The sequence below is a fragment of the Ranitomeya variabilis genome, chromosome 2 (genome assembly GCF_051348905.1).
Source record: "Ranitomeya variabilis isolate aRanVar5 chromosome 2, aRanVar5.hap1, whole genome shotgun sequence".
Classification (NCBI taxonomy): Eukaryota; Metazoa; Chordata; class Amphibia; order Anura; family Dendrobatidae; genus Ranitomeya; species Ranitomeya variabilis.
In genome coordinates, this window is record NC_135233.1 from 539,273,947 (window position 1) to 539,295,186 (window position 21,240).

At 45.8% G+C, this 21,240-nt stretch overlaps 1 protein-coding gene across 3 annotated transcripts in view; it reads right to left on the bottom strand.

The window, feature by feature from the left end:
* EDC4 (enhancer of mRNA decapping 4) overlaps positions 1 to 21,240 on the bottom strand; it is a 1,216,007-nt gene that overhangs the window by 942,658 nt on the left and 252,109 nt on the right. For 2 of the 3 annotated variants that reach the window (XM_077288123.1, XM_077288126.1), the window contains exon 7: positions 6,194 to 6,298. The exons of the other annotated variant lie outside the window; for it this stretch is intronic. In XM_077288123.1, coding sequence (XP_077144238.1) covers positions 6,194 to 6,298 — 105 coding nt within the window. The remainder of the gene's footprint in view (positions 1 to 6,193; positions 6,299 to 21,240) is intronic. 3 annotated transcript variants of the gene reach the window in all.

Consider the following 21,240-nt stretch of genomic DNA (forward strand, 5'->3'; position numbering starts at 1 on the left):
CTGCTCAAGGAGTTTTGAAGCAAACGGGAGCAGTGATATGGGGCAGTAGCTGGGCAAAGCAGTTGGGTCAAGGTTAGTGTTTTGAGGATGGGTGTGATGGTGGAATGCTTGAAGGCAGAAGGGAAGGTACCAGAAGATAGCGATAGGTTGAAGAGATGGGTTAGGGCTAGAATGAACATGTTAGTGAGGTTGGGGAGCAAGTGGGAGGGGATGGGGTCAAGTGCACAGGTGGTGAGGTGTGAACTCTACATGCCTGGTTCCCACAGTGAAGCATGGAGGAGGAGTTGTGATGGTGTGGGCGTGCTTTGCTGGTGACACTGTTAGGGATTTATTCAAAATTGAAGGCATACTGAACCAGCATGGCTACCACAGCATCTTGCAGCGGCATGTTATTCCATCCGGTTTGCGTTTAGTTGGACCATCATTTATTTTTCAACAGGACAATGACCCCAAACACACCAGGCTGTGTAAGGGCTATTTGACCAAGAAGGAGAGTGATGGGGTGCTACGCCAGATGACCTGGCCTCCACAGTCACCAGACCTGAACCCAATCGAGATGGTTTGGGGTGAGCTGGACCGCAGAGTGAAGGCAAAAGGGCCAACAAGTGCTAAGCATCTCTGGGAACTCCTTCAAGATTGTTGGAAGACCATTAACAGTGACTACCTCTTGAAGCTCATTAAGAGAATGTCAAGAGTGTGCAAAGCAGTCATCAAAGCAAAAGGTGGCTACTTTGAAAAACCTAGACTATAAGACATTTTCAGTTGTTTCACACTTTTTTGTTAAGTATATAATTCCTCATGTGTAAATTCATAGTTTTGATGCCTTCAGTGTGAATTTACAATATTCATAGTCATGAAAATACAGAAAAATCTTTAAATGAAAAGGTGTGTCCAAATTTTTGGTCTGTACTGTATATATATAACCGAGGTTTAGTAAAGAACAGGTGTCAGCCAGATACTCTCATTAATAAAATGGTACATAAAGAGTTAAAAGAGACACATACACACAAGAAATCTGCATGAAATGCAATAACTGTTTAATTTTAAAAAAAAAATTGTGTGAGCTCCCGCGTAATTTTCTTAACCAGCAGAGGGAAAGCCGACGGCTGAAGTTAATATTCTGGGAAGGATCTTATCGCCATAAAGTTACCCAGGCTATTAATATCAGCTCACAGATATTTGCTTAGCTTTTACTGGCTAGTTTACAGGGGAACCCCAGAAAAAATAAAATAAAATCAACATAAATACTACTGTCCCATCATCAGCTCCTGCTGTCACTGTTATATGTGACAGCAGACATAGCCGGATGGGAGTAGTAGTCCCATCAGACGACACCTTGCTACACACACCCCCACAAACACAGACCCCCACACACACACACACCACACACCCCCACACACACACACAGACCCCCCCAACACACAGACCCCCCACACACACAGACCCCCACAGACACAAACCCACACAGACCCCCCCCACACACACAGACCCCCCACCAACACAGACCCCCCACCAACACAGACCCCCCACACACACACACACACACCCCCCACACACACAGACCCCCCACACACAGACCCCCCACACACACACAGAGACCCCCCCACACACACAGAGACCCCCCCACACACACAGAGACCCCCCCACACACAGACCCCCCACCAACACAGACCCCCCACACACACCCACACAGACCCCCCCACACACAGACCCCCCCCACACACACACACCACACACACAGAGACCCCCCCACACACAGACCCCCCACACACACCCACACAGACCCCCCCACACAGACCCCGACACACACACACACAGAGACCCACACACACACATACCCCCCACACACACACACATACCCCCCACACACACACACATACCCCCCCCACACACACACATACCCCCCACACACACACACATACCCCCCACACACACACACATACCCCCCACACACACACATACCCCCCACACACACACACACCCCCCACACACACACACATACCCCCCACACACACACACATACCCCCCACACACACACACATACCCCACACACACACACACACCCCCCACACACACACACCCCCCCACACACACACCCCCCCCCACACACACACACCCCCCACACACACACACATACCCCCCCCACACACACACACACACATACCCCCCCCACACACACACATACCCCCCACACACACACACATACCCCCCACACACACACACATACCCCCCACACACACACACATACCCCCCACACACACACACACATACCCCCACACACACACACATACCCACACACACACACATACCCACACACACACACATACCCCCACACACACACATACCCCCACACACACACACATACCCCCCCCACACACACATACCCCCCACACACACACATACCCCCCACACACACACATACCCCCCCACACACACACATACCCCCCCACACACACACATACCCCCCCACACACACACATACCCCCCACACACACACACACCCCCCACACACACACACATACCCACACACACACATACCCCCACACACACACATACCCCCCCACACACACACATACCCCCCCACACACACACACATACCCCCACACACACACACATACCCCCACACACACACACACACACATACCCCCACACACACACACACGCATACCCCCACACACACACACACACATACCCCCACACACCCCCACACACACATACCCCCACACACACACACATACCCCCACACACACACACATACCCACACACACACACACACGCAGACCCACACACACACACACAGACCCCCACACACACACACAGACCCCCCCACACACACACACAGACCCCCCCACACACACACACAGACCCCCCCACACACACACACAGACCCCCCCACACACACACACAGACCCCCCCACACACACACAGACCCCCACACACACACAGACCCCCACACACACACAGACCCCCACACACACACAGACCCCCACACACACACAGACCCCCACACACACACAAAGACCCCCACACACACACAGACCCCTCCACACACACAGACCCCCACACACACACACAGACCCCCACACACACACACAGACCTACACACACACACACACACAGACCCCCAAACTTCTTCCTTTCTGCAGCATTTTTGGCATGCAAATCCGCAAACCTTTTTACATCTTCAGTTTAGCTGCAGATTTGACTGTCTCAATGTAAGCCAATGGGTGCAGAAATGCTGCAGGTCCGTTAAAAGAATTGACATACTGCGAAAAATAAAATGCTGCAAATCAGTGTGGAAGTTTCCGCAGCATGAGCACACCAGTTCTGGATTCCCATTGATTAACATTGCTTGAGCTACCCTTTGCGGATTTGGTGCAATTCTGCACGGAAACAAACCCGGCGGATCTGCAACAAAATCCGCAATTTGTGCACATAGCCTTAAAAGCATTTCACAAGATCCTGGGGTGGCCTAGCCAGTCTCCAGGCCTGAACCAAATAGAAAATAATTGGAGGAAGCTGAAACTATGTTGCCCAGTGTCAGTTCTGAAACCTGAAAGATCTGGAGAAGATCTTTAAAGAGCAGTGGGCCAAAATACCTGCTGCAGTATGTGCAAATTTGATCAAGAACTACAGGAAACATTTGAACTCTGTAATTGCAAACAGATGTTTCTGTACTTTTCTCATGCAATAAAATGCAAATTACCTAATAAATATACAATGATTTTCTCGATTTTTTTTTACCTCGATTCAGTCTCACAGTTTTAGTGTATCTCCGACACAAATTACAGACCTCTCCATTTGTTTGCAGGTGGTAAAACTTGCAAAATCATCAGTGTATCAAATACTTATTTACCCCACCATGTATAGCCTTCTCTCTATTTCTACCTCTCAATTGAATTCAAAGAAGCTTTATTGGCAGAACGACTAAGTCCACATTAGTTTTTCCAAAGCAAATATACAATAGAGAAAAGGAATAGGGACTGTGGGGATAAGGGGTCGGGACTGTATGAACGATGGATGGGGCACTACCAGGGAGGGGGCAATGGAATTCCATGGAATATTATAGTTCGCTTTCTCGCAGTCTAAGTGGGCAAACATACTGCGCTGCTATCTTCTTCCGCCAGCAGGATTTAGGTTTTCTATTCTGCTTTCATGGAGCTGAAATAAAGAAAGATATAGCACAGTCTCCAGAAGTGAGTGTCCCTCACTGCTAAGTATTTGGGGCAGTAGGAAGTGGGTCTCATCCTCCAGGTCACAGGTGTGGGTATAGTCTGTCTTCCCTAGGCTTGTAGCGGTTTATGCCAACCAGATTCGATGGACAGACTGTGGGCATAGAGTAAACCAGCTCAGGATCTTAAAAGTCTCTGGAGTAAGGGAATTTCTCCAGACACAGAGCCAGTCTGAAGTCTCTGTTGACTTCGGTACATGTTCAGTTTTGTGAGGTGATAATATCGTTCCTCCAGTCACTGACTTACCACTCCTGGCCCCCGTGTACAATCTCACCGATTCTGACTTTTATAAACTGTGCAGGAGGTGTGGGTTAAATCCGCGCTGCCTTAATGATGAAGTTCCAGGGATAATTAATTTAAAAGGTGGTTTATTCAATGCGTTTCAAGCTCAGTGCGACCTCTTCTTCAGGAAATTCCACATACAACATATGTATGTATGTTGTATGTGGAATTTCCTGAAGAAGATGTCGCACTGACCTTGAAACGAGTTTAATAAACCACCTTTTAAATTTATTATCCTTGGAACTTCATCACTAAGGCAGCGCGGATTTAACCCACACCTCCTGCACAGTTTATATTTTCATACGGCCATTGATCGGCTTGTGGATCTGCAGCAGCCGAAATCGCTACATGCTCTTCATTCAACAAAATCAGGTGAGCAATTCTAAGAAAGCTCTCTTGGTTATCTAAAGGATAAGACCCTATTTTGCGCTTTGAGTCTCTAGTTTTTTTCCTACAGCGATTCTGACTTTTGTCAGGCTGCTGCGATTCGTGTTTTGATTCGGTTGGGCTTGGGCTAGCTGTTCCGGGGTCCTGGTTCGTGTGGACCACATACATACAAGTGGCTCCTTAAAGGGCCACTGTCACCCCCCTCCAGCCGTTATAAACTAAAAGAGCCACCTTGTGCAGCAGTAATGCTGCATTCTAACAAGGTGGCTCTTATAGTTTTGGGTTCAAGTATACCCAAAATAAAGCGTTTTGAAACTTATCCAAAATACCTGTCTTTAGCCAGGGAGGCGGGTCCTCACTCCCCAGCTTGAACCGCTACTCTGCTGTCACTCAAATCTTCAGGGGATTTCGGCACCGCCCCCTCCGCGCTGTTTTCGCTTTAAAACGTCGCCTGGCGCTGTGTTTAAGCTCTGGCCGTCTGACATCCCAGCCAGGCTTGCAGACTGCGCCTGTGCGGGCATTGCGGCCACCCACCTTGAAAATCCCAGCCCCGCAGTGTGTTATGCATTATGCACAGTGTGGGGCTAGGATTCCTGGGCATGCGCACTGCGTGTGTCAGCCTGTCACCCAGGTCCCCCACCTTACAGCGGATAAAAGTATTGAGGTCTAAACATAGAGGGACATACATGAGATGGAAGCAAGAAGCTAAATTATGTCATTTGCCGAGCAGCTCGTTTGCTGTGGGATACACTAGTCAGAGTAATGAGGAGGTGACTGATCAGCCGCCTGCGTAACAAGCACAGCAAGCATTGAGAGATCATGGTAAGATTTGATAATCGCCATCAAGATGAAACAACATTCAAATTCTTGTGGAGGTTGCAAGGTGAGAACAATTTTGCTGAGCTGACATTTAAAAAATAAATTTATATTATATGTATATTATATTATATATACACACACACACTTTTTTAGTTACTCAGGTGAAAAACGTGAGCATAGCACAAATATACATAAGTATACACATCCAGAAAGCCTGATCTCATACATCAGTGTTTCTCAACTCCAGTCCTCAAGACACACCAACGGGTCAAGTTTTCAGAATTTCCTTAGTATTGCACAGGTGATAATTTCATCACCTGCTCAAGCATGAATTCCATCACCTGCGCAATACTAAGGGAATCCTGAAAACATGACATGTTGGTGGCTCTTGAGGACTGGACTTGAGAAACACTGTCTTATATGAATATTACATACAAAAGTAAAAGTACAATAAAGCAAATAAATTGACCTACACCAGAATGCCCAGTTACAGATATGAATCCTTCCTTTATGTCACTGATAAGAGTAGGCCATGAGCTGTGGTTTGCCCTTATGATGTCCAAGTCCCATACATCAGCCTAAAATGAAAATATAGCAGTAAAAAATGTAATTGGTGTACAGAAACATGAAACTATGTCCAACCTGACAGTCGCGAATTATTACTGCATTTATCATATCGAACAGTATATAAAAGATACAGTGGGAGAGAGATGTATATACCCTTATGGGAAACTTCAGGCGATTCATGCGGTCCAAAACTATAGATAGCATGAATGACAGCTTCGCTGCACAATCTTATCTCAAATACTCCAGTCTAAATGGAAAGCAGTTTAAAGATCGGTTTGGGTCTATAAGTGGAGACCAGACTAGTCTGTACCCACAGGGAGGATTAGAGAGCCCAGATGGGGGTAGTGCCAGACTAGTTGGTTCTCTCACTATGGTGTCAGCCCCAGCTCTTCAATTAAGAATTGTGCTGAAACACTGGTGCTACACAGAAAAACATTCCTGGCTGCAAAGGTGCATACAGATATTTAATCATGCTGCTCGTGGCTTAGGCAGCAAGCATCGACTGACAAGTTTCATTTAATGATGATATTTCATCAAAATCTTCAATACACATTCTGTTGTAAGTAATGATGCTTAAAAGGTTAAAAGGGGTTGTGCCACAATCAAGAATACATTCAACCAAGCAGAAAATGTGGACATAAATGTTTTTTGTACAGTTCTTAAAAATTATGCTCCATTCAAAGAATAATAAGCTTTCATGCACTGAAGTATGCTCCCTGGCGTTATTCCGTCTGCAAGCTTTAGCCGTCCTCTCAATGGCTGATCAGTTGGCGAGCATGCGCAGTTCCCGTCATCATATGAGTCCCCCCCCCCACAACTCCCCACCCCCAGTGTGCACAACTTATGCTCACCTCCCATACTGCTGTAGAAGCATGTCAGTGATTAATAACTGTAAATTACAAAACCAGTTATTTCCACCATTTCGGTTTACTTGAATGTATTGTTTAGGGTGGCACAACCCCTTTTAGTAGGAAAATAATGAACTTTCACAGTCTACACAGCTTCTTCTTATCCTGGCCCACGTGACCTGAAAACTGACAACCGTTCTCAAACAGGGGTTTGCGAGTGTGGTCTGGAAGTCACTAACAATGTTAGTCTATGGAGCATTGTTCTGAATCTCAGCTTTTCACTGGGACAGAAACAGCATCCCACAAAGCTGACTGGAACGGCGCTGGTAACTTAAGACAACAGCCATCGTTAAGAATGAAAATGCACTTACAAATAATAACATAATTAGGAGTGATTACTTCCTTAACCTTTTGAGCCAAAGCCTGTTTTCACTTTAATGACGAGGCCAATTTTTATAATTCTGACTACAGTCACTTTATGAGGTCATAACTCTGGAACGTTTCAACAGATCCCGGCGATTCTGAGACTGTTTTCTTGTGACATATTGTACTTTACGACAGCAGTAACATTTGTTCGATATGACTTGCGTTATTTGTGAAAAAAATGAAAATAAGACAATTTTGAAAAATTTCGCAATTTTCAAACTTCATTTGTATGCCTTAAAATCAGATAGTCATATCGCACAAAAGAGTTAATAAATAACATTCCCCACATGTCTACTTTACATCAGCATAATCTTAGAACCAAAATATTTTTTTCTTACTAAGTTATAAGGGTTAAAAAACCAGCGATTTTTCATTTTTTCATCAAATTTTACAAAACTTTTAGGGACGACATCACATTTGAAGTCACTTTGAGGGGTCTATATGAAACCACATACAAGAAATTTATTAACCCTTCAGGTACTTCACAGGAATTTTTGGAATGTGGAAGGAAAAGTCATAGTTACTCACCGATAACGGTGTTTCTCGGAGCCCATGACAGTACAACGGAGAGAGGGGATCCGCCCTTCAGGGACATGAAACCTACAGATAAAAGGGCGGTACCTCTCCCTCACATCAGTTGGTTTACAGAGCATCGGAGGACCTCCAGGTCAGTTACAACAGAGAAAACATAGTATAACATTGCTTATTAGAGGAACACCGTGCCTATATTATGTTACATTAGTTATATATAAGTAAGTGCTCACCGCACTCGTGATGGGAGGGAATAAGCGGGTGCTGTCATTGGCTCCGAGAAACACCATTATCGGTGAGTAACTATGACTTTATCGGTCTCCCATGACAGCACCACGGAGAGAATTGCAGAGACTAAGCTTAGGGAGGGACCACACCCACGAGAACCCTTCGCCCGAAGGTCAAGTCAGACACAGAGGCTAGATTTAATCTATAGTGTCTAAAAAAGGTTGATGGTGATGACCAGGTGGCCGCTTTGCAGATTTGCTCAATTGATACCTCTGACCTCTCAGCCCATGAGGTAGCTACCGCTCTTGTGGAATGAGCTTTTATACCATCCGGGATCGTATTCCCCGTGGATTAATATGCCAAGGCTATTGCCTCCTTTATCCACCTTGCCAAGGTTCCTTTGGATACCCGGAATCCTTTCCTAGGACCCTGAAAACAGACTAACAAAGAGCCTTCCTTCCTATACTCCCGGTGGAATCTAAATATTGGACTAGACATCTTCTGACATCTAAATTATGGAAATTTCTCTCTTTCTCATTTTTGGGGTTTGGGCAAAAGGACGGCAGGGATACTTCTTGTGATCTATGAAATTTGGAAGCCACTTTTGGCAAATAAGCCGGGTCAGGTTTAAGAGTGACTGTCATCTAATATTTTTGTAAAAGGTGGGTTATAAGACAGGGCCTGAATGTCGCTTATTCTGCGTGCAGATGTCAAAGTCACCAGAAGAATGGTCTTAAGTGAGTGTTTTTATGGGAATTGTGTCTATGGGTTCGAATGGAGTACCCGTTAGCGCAGAGAGGACTAGGTTTAGGTCCCACGAGGGCATTTTCTGAGTAACTAGAGGTTTTGATCTTGTTACCGCTTTAATAAATCTTATTACTCATGAATTGGCCGCAATATTTTGATTATAGAGTGCTCCCAGAGCTGCTATCTGTATTTGTAGAGTACTGACCGCCAACCCTTGTTCCAGACCCTTTTGCAGGAATTCAAGTATTTTATTAATTGAAGGCTCATCCTGGACTTTCACCTTGGAGACAGATAAGAATTTTCTCCAAGTTTTCCCATAGGCTTTAGTAGTAACAGGTTTCCTACTTTTTAATAAAGTAGTTACTAAGTTGTTTGAAAACCCCCTTTCTTTTAATAGTCTCCGTTCAAAATCCAGGCTGTTAAATGTAAGTTCGTCGCCTGCGGATGGAAGACCGGTCCTTGCTGTAGTAGGTCTGGTATATTCGGTAGGATCCCTGGGTCTGAGACCGATAGTATCCTTAGCCAGGAAAACCATGTCCTTTTTGGCCAGATCGGAGCTATAAGGATCATTTTTGTTTTGTCTTCTCTGATCTTCCGAATGACTGCCAGGATCAGAATAATTGGAGGAAAAGCATATGTCAGTTTGTGGGTCCATGGAATCAGAAAAGCATCCAGGGCCTGGGGATTCCCTTTTGGGTTCAGTGAGCAAAACATGTTTACTTGTTATCGAAATTGGCGAATAAATCTATTGTTGGGGTCCCCCACAGTTCTGTAATCTGGTTGTAGATAGATTGATTTAGGGACCACTCGCCTTGTTTTAAAGGGAACCTGTCACCCCGTTTTTTCAGTATGAGATAAAAATACCGTTAAATAGGGCCTGAGCTGTGCGTTACAACAGTGAATTTTGTGTACCCTGATTCCCCACCTATGCTGACGAAATACCTTACCAAAGTCGCCGTTTTCGCCTGTCAATCCAGGTGGTCAGGTCAAATGGGCGTGGTGATATTGCTGTTTCTTCCCCCAGATCTTGCTTATTTTTCCGTTGGTGGCGTAGTGGTTTGCTTATGCCCAACTGCCGAATCCACAGCGCAGGTGAAGAAAAAGAGCGCGATCTGCGCTATTCCCCTGGTGATCGGTGGGGGCGGCCATCTTCCTGAGGCCGCGCGTGCGCAGATGGAGCGCTCTGCTGCCCGGGGCTTCAGGAAAATGGGCGCGGGTTGCCGCGCATGCGCAGATGGGGATCGCGTCGGCCATTTTCCTGAAGCCGAATTCGCATCTCTAGCACGACCATGTAGCAGTTCGGGAAGAGGATTTCTATGGTGGATTTTCTTGTTTCCATTTTTAATTTTTGGTTATATACTTATAACCACTGCACGGTGGCGCAGTGGTTAGCACTGCAGCCTTGCAGCGCTGGAGTCCTGGGTTCAAACCCCACCAAGGACAACATCTGCAAAGAGTTTGTATGTTCTCTCCGTGTTTGCGTGGGTTTCCTCCGGGCACTCCGGTTTCCTCCCACATTCCAAAGACATACTGATAGGGAATTTAGATTGTGAGCCCCATCAGGGACAGTGATGATAATGTGTGCAAAAAATGTAAAGCGCTGCGGAATAGGATAGCACTATATAAAAATAAAGATTATTATTATTATTATTATTATTATTATTATTATTATTATTATTATTATGTACAGGTTTTTTAGATTTATTATCGTTCGATAAGAGCCATCGGGTTTTGGCACTAGAAATAGTGGGGAATAAAAACCTCTTCCTATTTCTTGAGGGGAGATATCCTGAATTACAGACTTCTGTGATAGGGATATAATTTCTTTTTCTAGTGCGGTTTGCTCTGCTGCTGAGGACCTTGTTCTTGTGATTACAACATTTTGGGGAGGTAAAGAAAGAAAATCTTTAGACCGGAGTGAATTAGATTTAAAATCCAGGCATTGTTGCATATTTTCTTCCAGGCTGGGAGGAACGAAGTGAGTATTCCCCCCCACCGCGGGAAAAATGTCATTTAGAGGGTTTTTTGTCACGGGAGGTGTTGCCAAAAAGGAAGCCCCTGTCCCTTCTTTTTTTTTCGTCCCATTTACTTTGTTCTCTGGGGGTCTTCGGTGAAAAAGTCTCCGATTCCGAAAGGACTGTCTGAATGGGGCTGGTCCCAGGTTTGGAAACCCTTTCTTTTTATCCCCAGCTTTCTGGAGGATGTCATCCAAGGTCTCTCCAAACAAGAAATTTCCTTCACATGGAATGGAACATAATTTGAGTTTCGTTTGGATATCACCTGTCCAACTTTTAAGCCATAATGTTTTTCTGGCTGCGTTGGAGAGAGCTGCAGCCTTGGATGTTAAGCGCACAGAGTCCGCTGAGGAATCTGCTAAGAATGCTGCTGCAGCTCTAATTACAAGGATCGAATCTAGCATTTTACTCCAGGGTGAACCATCTTTAATTTGTTTTTCCAATTGGTTAATCCACACCATTAAAGATCTAGAGGTGCATGTCGCTGCTACTGCGGGTCTCAAGCTACCCCCAGCCGATCCCCAGGCTCCCTTAAGAAAGGTATCCGATTTTTTGTCTAAAGGGTCTTTAACCCCTTACTGACATCGGACGGTACAGTCCGATGTCAGCTCCCCTGCTTTGATGCAGGGCTCGGCGGTGAGCCCGCATCAAAGCCGGGACATGTCAGCTGTTTTGAACAGCCGACATGTGCCCGCAATAGCGGCGGGTGAACTCGCGATTCACCCGCCGCTATTAACTAGTTAAATGCCGCTGTCAAACGCAGACAGCGGCATTTAACTACCGCATCCGGCCGGGCGGCCGGAACTGACGGCATCGCCGACCCCCATCACATGATCGGAGGTCGGCGATGCTTCTCCATTGTAACCATAGAGGTCGTTGAGACCTCTATGGTTACTGATCGCCGGTAGCTGTGAGCGCCACCCTGTGGTCGGCGCTCACAGCACACCTGATTTTCTACTACATAGCAGCGAACAGCAGATCGCTGCTATGTAGCAGAGGCTATCGTGCTGTGCCTGCTTCTAGCCTCCCATGGAGGCTATTGAAGCATGGCAAAAGTAAAAAAAAAAGTGAAAAAAAGTGAAAAAAAAAAAAATATAAAAAGTTTAAATCACCCCCCTTTCGCCCCAATCAAAATAAATCAATAAAAAAAAAAATTAAACCTACACATATTTGGTATCGCCACGTTCAGAATCGCCCGATCCATCAATAAAAAAAAAGCATTAACCTGATCGCTAAACAGCGTAACGAGAAAAAAAATCTTAACGCCAGAATTACGTTTTTTTTTTTGTCGCCGCGACATTGCATTAAAATGCAATAACGGGTGATCAAAAGAACGTATCTGCACCGAATTGGAATCATTAAAACCGCCAGCTCGGCACGCAAAAAATAAGCCCTCAACCGACCCCAGATCATGAAAAATGGAGACTCTACGAGTATCGGAAAATGGCGCAATTTTTTTTTTTTTTTTTTTTTTTTTTAGCAAAGTTTGGAATTTTTTTTTACCACTTAGGTAAAAAAATAACCTAGTCATGTTAGGTGTCTATCAACTCACAATGACTTGGAGAATCATAATGGCAGGTCAGTTTTAGCATTTAGTAAACCTAGCAAAAAAGCCAAGCAAAAAACAAGTGTGGGATTGCACTTTTTTTGCAATTTCACTGCACTTGGAATTTTTTTCCCCGTTTTCTAGTACACGACATGGTAAAACCAATGATGTCGTTCAAAAGTACAACTCGTCCCGCAAAAAATAAGCCCTCACATGGCCAAATTGACGGAAAAATAAAAAAGTTATGGCTTTGGGAAGGAGGGGAGTGAAAAACGAACACGGAAAAACGAAAAATCCCACGGTCATGAAGGGGTTAAGGGTAACCATATCCTCAAATGGGAGAGCAAATTTTTTTGAGGCCTTGGCTACAGGGAAATCTAATTTGGGTGCTTTGTCCCAAGAAGTAGACGCCTCGTCTTCGAAAGGATACTTCCTTTTAAGAGAGGGTACTGAGGAGTTTATCCTATCAGGCTTCTCCCATTCTTTTTAAATCAATGTTTGGACATTAGAATTTAGGGGAAATGTTCTCCGCTTTTTTTGCCCCAGCCACCAAACATTATATCTTGAGCCGTTCTATCGGGACGGGGATCCTCTACCCCCATAGTAGCTCTAACAGCTTTTACTAGAGTATCTACCTCATCCAATGGGAAGCAGTGACGGCCTGAATCCTCATCAGAGGAAGACAAGGAGGAATCAGATTTATTGGAATCCGTGTCCTCAGCTGTAGACTGGTCAGAGTGGGAATATACCACCTCTTTTTTCTTATCTTTCACCTTTTTGGAAGATGTGAGGGCATTCTGAACTTCGGATCTAATTATAATTTTCAGCTCAGATGTGAAATCGGGGGTCTCGTCACATAATAGGTGTTGAATACATGAGTTACAAAGCTTTTTGTTCCAGGCTACCGGCAAAGCTTTGTTACAGGTGGGACAGGATCTATTTTTCCTTTTCTCCAACCTCTTCTTTCCCTATTAAGGGAGAAGGAGGAACCCCATTACAAAAAATGAACTTTCTCGCAGGTCACTCACCATTCAGACGTAGACGTAGGTACCGGTTCTGGAGGGGGGCCCGGATCTGGTAGAGGAGAACCCTGAGAAGGAGATTTGGTCACTGCAGCAGATCTGCTGAGCTGTGTTTAACGACTGCTGGACCCGCTTCTCCTGTTTCCCTTAGGGTCTGCCTGCTTCTTATGATGCTCGTGCTGCTGCCTTGGCTGCTGCTCTGGCTCTTGCTGTGCGTCGCTGTCCTCCATGTTTCCAGGGAGCGTGTGCAAAAAGCATGTGTGCACTATCTCCCTATTTGAATTTGGCGCCACCTCCCAGCGTCAGACGTCCTTCCGGCCTCTACGTCACGTCTCCGGGGAGAAAACGCTACAGCGCATGCGCGCGGCGATGACCCGGAAGTACTACCGCATTTCCGGAGCGGCGGGCATCTTTGTGCACCCGGAGCGTGCGCTTATCGGCACAGGAGCTCCGGGTGTCTCAGCGCCCCTTCCTCTCTCAGAGTGGCGGCGATTCTCCCCCTGCACACCCTGAAGAACCCATCGGTTCCAGCGATGGCGGCTTTGAGTACCTGGCCAGCCGCGACAGGAGCCTCCTCGCTGCCGGAACCCGGCTGACCGGCCCCGGTCCTTTGGATACGGCTTCTTTTGCAGATACCGCGCCAACAAAAAAAGGTTCCCCGTCAGGGACAGGAAACCAACTGATGCGAGGGAGAGGTACCGCCCTTTTATCTGTAGGTTTCCTTGTCCCTGAGGGGCGGATCTCCTCTCTCCGTGGTGCTGTCCGAGAACAATAAACATTTACCGTATAAACTCGAGTATAAGCCGAGATTTTCAGCCCATTTTGTTAGGCTGAAACTGCCACTTAGCATATACTCGAGTCATTGTCCCAGGAAATAGGCGGGGGAGGGGGAATGGCGGCTGTGACATACTCACCTGCTCCTGGCGCGATCCCTGCATCTCCGGTCGCTGACAGCTTCTTCCAGCGTTGAGCTGTCACATGGTACCGCTCATTACAGTAATGAATATGGACCCGACTCCACTCCCATAGGGGTGGAGCCGCATATTCATTACTGTACTGAGCAGTAACGGTGACTGCTCAACGCTGGAAGAAGCTGTCAGCGCTCGGAGACGCAGGGACCGAGCCAGGAGCAGGTGAGTATAATGGTGAGGGGGAGCACTGCGCGATAGTCACCTGTCCTCGTTACAGGCGCCACTCCGTCTTCCGCGTCCTCTGCAGTGACGCTCAAGTCAGAGGGCGCGATGATGTGGTTACTCCGCGCCCTCTGCCTGAACGTTAGTGCAGAAGATGCGGAAGACACAGCGGCGCCGGAACGAGGACCGGTGAGTATTGCTAGTGCCGGGGGCCTGAGCGATGGAGAGGTAAGGATGTAATTTTTTTATTTTAACCCCTTTACCCCCAAGGGTGGTTTGCACATTAATGATCGGGCCAATTTTTACAATTCTGACCACTGTGCCTTTATGAGGTTATAACTCTGGAACGCTTCAACGGATCTTGGCGATTCTGACACTGTTTTCTCCTGACATATTGTACTTCATGATATTGGTAAAATTTCTTCGATATAACTTGCGTTTATTTGTGAAAAAAACGGAAATTTGGTGAAAATTTAGAAAATTTTACAATTTTCCAACTTTGAATTTTTATGCCCTTAAATCACAGAGATATGTCATAAAAAATACTTAATAGGTAACATTTCCCACATGTCTACTTTACATCAGCACAATTTAGGAACCAAATTTTTTTTTTGTTAGGGAGTTATAAGGGTTAAAATTTGACCAGCAATTTCTCATTTTCAATACACAATTTTTTTTTTAGGGACCACATCTCATTTGAAGTCATTTTGAGGGGTCTATATGACAGAAAATAACCAAGTGTGACACCATTCTAAAAACTGCACCCCTCAAGGTGCTCAAAACCTCATTCAAGAAATTGATTAACCCTTCAGGTGTTTCACAGGAATTTTTGGAATGTTTAAATAAAAATTAACATTTAAAAAAATTTTTTACACAAAATTTATTTCAGCTCCAATTTGTTTTATTTTACAAAGGGTAACAGGAGAAAATGGACCCCAAAAGTTGTTGTACAGTTTGTGCTGAGTACGCTGATACCCCATATGTGGGGGTAAACCACTGTTTGGGTGTATGGCAGAGCTCGGAAGGAAAGGAGCGCCATTTGACTTTTCAATGCAAAATTGACTGGAATTAAGATGGGACGCCATGTTGCGTTTGGAGAGCCCCTGATGTGCCTACACATTGAAACCCCCCACAAGTGACACCATTTTGGAAAGTAGACCCCTTAAGGAACTTATCTAGATGTGTGGTGAGCACATTGACCCACCAAGTGCTTTACAGAAGTTTATAATGCAGAGCCGTAAAAATAAAAAAGCATTTTTTCACAAAAATTATCTTATTGCCCCCAATTTTTTATTTTCCCAAGGGTAAGAGAAGAAATTAGACCACAAAAGTTGTTGTGCAATTTGTCCTGAGTACGCCGATACCCCATATGTGGGGGTAAACGACTGTTTGGGCGCATGGCAGAGCTCGGAAGGGAAGGAGCACCATTTGACTTTTCAATGCAAAATTGACTGGAATTAAGATGGGACGCCATGTCACGTTTGGAGAGCCCCTGATGTGCCTAAACATTATACCCCCCCACAAGTGACAACATTTTGGAAAGTAGACCCCCTAAGGAACTTATCTAGATGTGTTTTGAGAGCTTTGATCCCTCAAGTGTTTCACTACAGTTTATAACGCAGAGCCGTGAAAAAAAAAATATTTTTTTCCACAAAAATGATTTTTTTAGCCCCCAGTTTTGTATTTTCCCAAGGGTAACAGGAGAAATTGGACCCCAAAAGTTGTTGTCCAATTTGTCCTGAGTATGCTGATACCCCATACGTGGGAGGGAACCACTGTTTGGGCGCATGGCAGAGCTTGGAAGGGAAGGAGCGCCATTTGGAACGCAGACTTAGATGGATTGGTCTGCAGGCATCACGTTGCATTTGCAGAGCCCCTGATGTACCCAAACAGTAGAAACCCCCCATAAGTGACCCCATATTGGAAACTAGACCACCCAAGGAACTTATCTAGATGTGTTGTGAGAACTTTGAACCCCCAAGTGTTTCACTACAGTTTATAATGCAGAGCCGTGAAAAAAAAATCTTTTTTTTCCCCAAAAAATGATTTTTAGCCCCCCAAATTTATATTTTCCCAAGAGTAACAAGAGAACTTGGACCCCAAAAGTTGTTGTCCAATTTGTCCCGAGTATGCTGATGCCCCATATGTTGGGGTAAACCCCTGTTTGGGCGCACAGGAAAGCTAGGAAGGGAAGGAGCACTGTTTTACTTTTTCAATGCAGAATTGGCTGGAATTGAGATCTGATGCCATGTCGCGTTTGGAGAGCCCCTGATGTGCCTAAACAGTGGAAACTCCCCAATTCTAACTGAAACCCTAATCCAAACACACCCCTAACCCTAATCCCAACGGTAACCCTAACCACACCCCTAACCCTGACAAACCCCTAACTTTAATCCCAACCCTAATCCCAACCGTAAATGTAATCCAAACCCGAACCCTAACTTTAGCTCCAACCCTAACCCTAACTTTAGCCCCAACCCTAACCCTAACTTTAGCTCCAACCCTAGCCCCAACCCTAAACCCTAGCCCTAATGGGAAAATGGAAATAAATACCTTTTTTTAATTTTATTATTTTTCCCTAACTAAGGGGGTGATGAAGGGGGGTTTGATTTACTTTTATAGCATTTTTTATAGCGGATTTTTATGATTGGCAGCCGTCACACACTAAAAGACGCTTTTTATAGCAAAAAAGTTTTTGCGTCTCCACATTTTGAGACCTATAATTTTTCCATATTTTGGTCCACAGAGTAATATGAGGTCTTGTTTTTTGTGGGACGAGTTGACGTTTTTAATGGTAACATTTTCGGACACGTGACAGTTTTTGATCGCTTTTTATTCCGATTTTTGTGAGGCAGAATGACAAAAAAACAGATATTCATGAATTTTTTTTAAGGGAGGCGTTTATACCGTTCCACGTTTGGTAAAATTGATAAAGCAGTTTTATTCTTCGGGTCAGTACGATTACAGCGATACATTTATATCATTTTTTTATGTTTTGGCGCTCTTATACGATAAAAACTATTTTATAGAAAAAATAATAATTTTGGCATCGCTTTATTCTGAGGACAATAACTTTTTTATTTTTTCTTTGATGACGCTGTATGGCAGCTCGTTTTTTGCGGGACAAGATGACGTTTTCAGCGGTACCATGGTTATTTATATCAGTCTTTTTGATCGCGTGTTATTCCACTTTTTGTTCGGCGGTATGATAAAGCGTTGTTTTTTGCCCCTTTTTTTTTTTCCCCCCTACGGTGTTCACTGAAGGGGTTAAATAGTGATATAGCTTTATAGCTGGGGTCGTTACGGACGCGGCGATACTAAATGTGTGTACTTTTATTGTTTTTTTTTATTTTGTTAAAGAAATGTATTTATGGGAATAATATATATATTTTTTTTTTATACACATGTGGAAAATTTTTTTTTTACTTTTTTACTTTGTCCCAGGGGGGACATCACAGATCGCTGATCTGACAGTTTGCACAGCACTCTGTCAGATCACCGTTCTGACTAAAGGTACCGTCACACTAAGCGACGCTGCAGCGATACAGACAACGATGCCGATCGCTGCAGCGTCGCTGTCTGGTCGCTGGACAGCTGTCACACAGACCGCTCTCCAGCGACCAACGATGCCGAGGTCCCCGGGTAACCAGGGTAAACATCGGGTTGCTAAGCGCAGGGCCGCGCTTAGTAACCCGATGTTTACCCTGGTTACCAGCGTAAAAGTAAAAAAAACCAAACAGTACACACTCACCTGCGCGTCCCCCAGCGTCCGCTTCCCACACTGACTGAGCGCCGGCCCTAACAGCAGAGCGGTCACGTCACCGCTGTGCTGTACTTTCACTTTACGGTCCCGGAGCTCAGTCAGTGTGGGAAGCGGACGCTGGGGGACACGCAGGTGAGTATGTACTGTTTGTTTTTTTTTTACTTTTACGCTGGTAACCAGGGTAAACATCGGGTTACTAAGCGCGGCCCTGCGCTTAGCAACCCGATGTTTACCCTGGTTACCAGCGTAAAACATCGCTGGTATCGTTGCTTTTGGTGTCAAACCTGACGATAAACGCCGGTCTGACGACCAAATAAAGTTCTGAACTTTCTTCAACGACCAGCGATATCACAGCAGGATCCTGATCGCTGCTGCATGTCAAACTAAACGATATAGCTAGCCAGGACGCTGCAACGTCACGGATCGCTAGCGATATCGTCTAGTGTGACGGTACCTTTACAGCACTGCAGGCTTACCAAGCGCCTGCTCTGAGCAGGCACTCGGTAAGCCACCTCCATCCCTGTAGGACCCGGATGCCGCGGCCATCTTGGATCCGGGCACCTGCAGCGAGGAGGAGGTAAGAGACCCTCGCAGCAACGCGATCACATCGCGTTGCTTCGGGGGTCTCAGGGAAGCCCGCAGGGAGCCCCCTCCATGCGCGATGCTTCCCTGTACCGCCGGCACACAGCGATCATGTTTGATCGCGGTGTGCCGGGGGTTAATGTGCCGGGGGCGGTCCGTGACCACTCCTGGCACATAGTGCCGGATGTCAGCTGCGATAGTCAGCTGACACCCGGCCGCGATCGGCCGCGCTTCCCCCGTCGGTGGTCATACGGGCCCACCCCACCTCGACGGGATAGTATGTTTAATGTCAGAAAGTCACTTGTAACTTACACAATAAGGTTTGGGAACCTATGACTGTGCACCTCCCCCTACAGGCTGTGCTGAACATTTTCTATACAATAGTTACTGCCCTTATGTTTAGCACGCCTTTTTTGTCATGTCAGACCTAACTTTCTCCTACAACCCTGAGGAGACATCAAACATTATTGCTTTGTCTAAAATCCCGAGCGACTTCCTTAAAATCCCCCCTTGTGAAACACGGAGCAGGGATTGGGAGCGAAAACTCCGACGCTGCACTAATTTAGAACTACACGGGGCCACTCTAACCGAGTATCTCAAGGCCCAGAGGATTCCCCGGGGTCTGAGGGTGTGACTTCGTCCCACGTTATTTAGTAACTCCACAGAATTTTGCACTAAATTTGAACTCATCTTGAATAAATGCTCCTTTGATCTTATGGTCCTCACACTAGAGCATCTGCACAAGGAGATTGCTTCCACCCAGGAACAAATCAAGAATATCGAGAGCCAACTTTCCTCTACTCTACCCGTGGACGAATTCAACGTACTCAAAAAGAAGATTGACACCAACATCAGCCAACACTGTCGCTACATCGAACTCAAAAAAATAACTAAATTCCAGAGGGATCTCGAGGATTACGAACTCCATAGAGTCTACCAATGGCAGGACAAGTCTACAACCAGAAAACCCTTCAGGCAGGATGGCTATCACTCATCAGTGGACTACACAACCTCCGACTCGGACCCAGAGAAACCCGGCAGGTATCCATACCAGGCTCATTTTTTAGGCCGACAGAGGTGACAAGGGAAAAGAAGAGGACTAGACGGGAACGCAACAGGTCCCAGAAACATGGACTTTACACGAATCACCAGATCTCAGGTACACAACCGTTAGTTGTTAATATTTCGAATAAAGCAAAGAATCTGTATGTGGAATTTGAGTTGTGGGTGATACCAGGAGGGGGAAGAGTCCCCTGTCATACGACAATAGGTACGGTCACTAGGACAGGTTCGGTGCGAGAAATATCGCTAACCGGAAGTGACGGTCACTTCCGGTTAGCGATATTTCTCGCACCGAACCTGTCCTAGTGACTGTACCTATTGTTACATTATATGTCGTATGACAGGGGACTCTTCCCCTCCTGGTATCGCCCACAACTGTTTCAAAAAGATTTCCTTATAATCGGGCATTCCTTCTTTAGTGTGTCGGTTGCTAGGTAGTGGTAGCTTCCTGTCTTAGTGCGCATGACAGGAAGTCCCTCCTCTGACAAACCGAGGAATATACTCCACGTGGGGCTCGGCGTATGACACCATCTTAATTGTGAGTTCCCTGTTTCAATGGATTTATAATGTCTTTATAAGCGCTTGATATGGACACATTGTATGGTATGCAGAGCAGTCTAGCGCTGATATCTAATGTAGTGATATAGCTTAACCACTTCCAGCTGCCGGTTATTTGGATCGCCCTATAGGAAGCGTGGCACACTTTCTATATAATAACTGCCCTAACCCTGCCCACTCTCTGCAGGACAGCATAGAGGGTGGCAGGACTTTTTGTCCCTCTGTTTAAGCACTATATCTCCTCATACAAGCAGTTCCCCTGAAGACTTGGGCTTGGAAGAAACGCGTCGGGACATTATAGGGAGAGTGCAGGGCATGCATATACAGGGGTAGATGTGGACTGCCCTTGTAAGGGCAGGAGCTTTGGGGTTAGTCTATTGTAGCTCCACAGGGATTGACATAGGGATTGTCGTCCCATGAAACCGGCCATTACATCCTATTGGAGAATACCCGGTGCTCCGATGCCTGCCTTACGGAACTGGTGAGACCGTT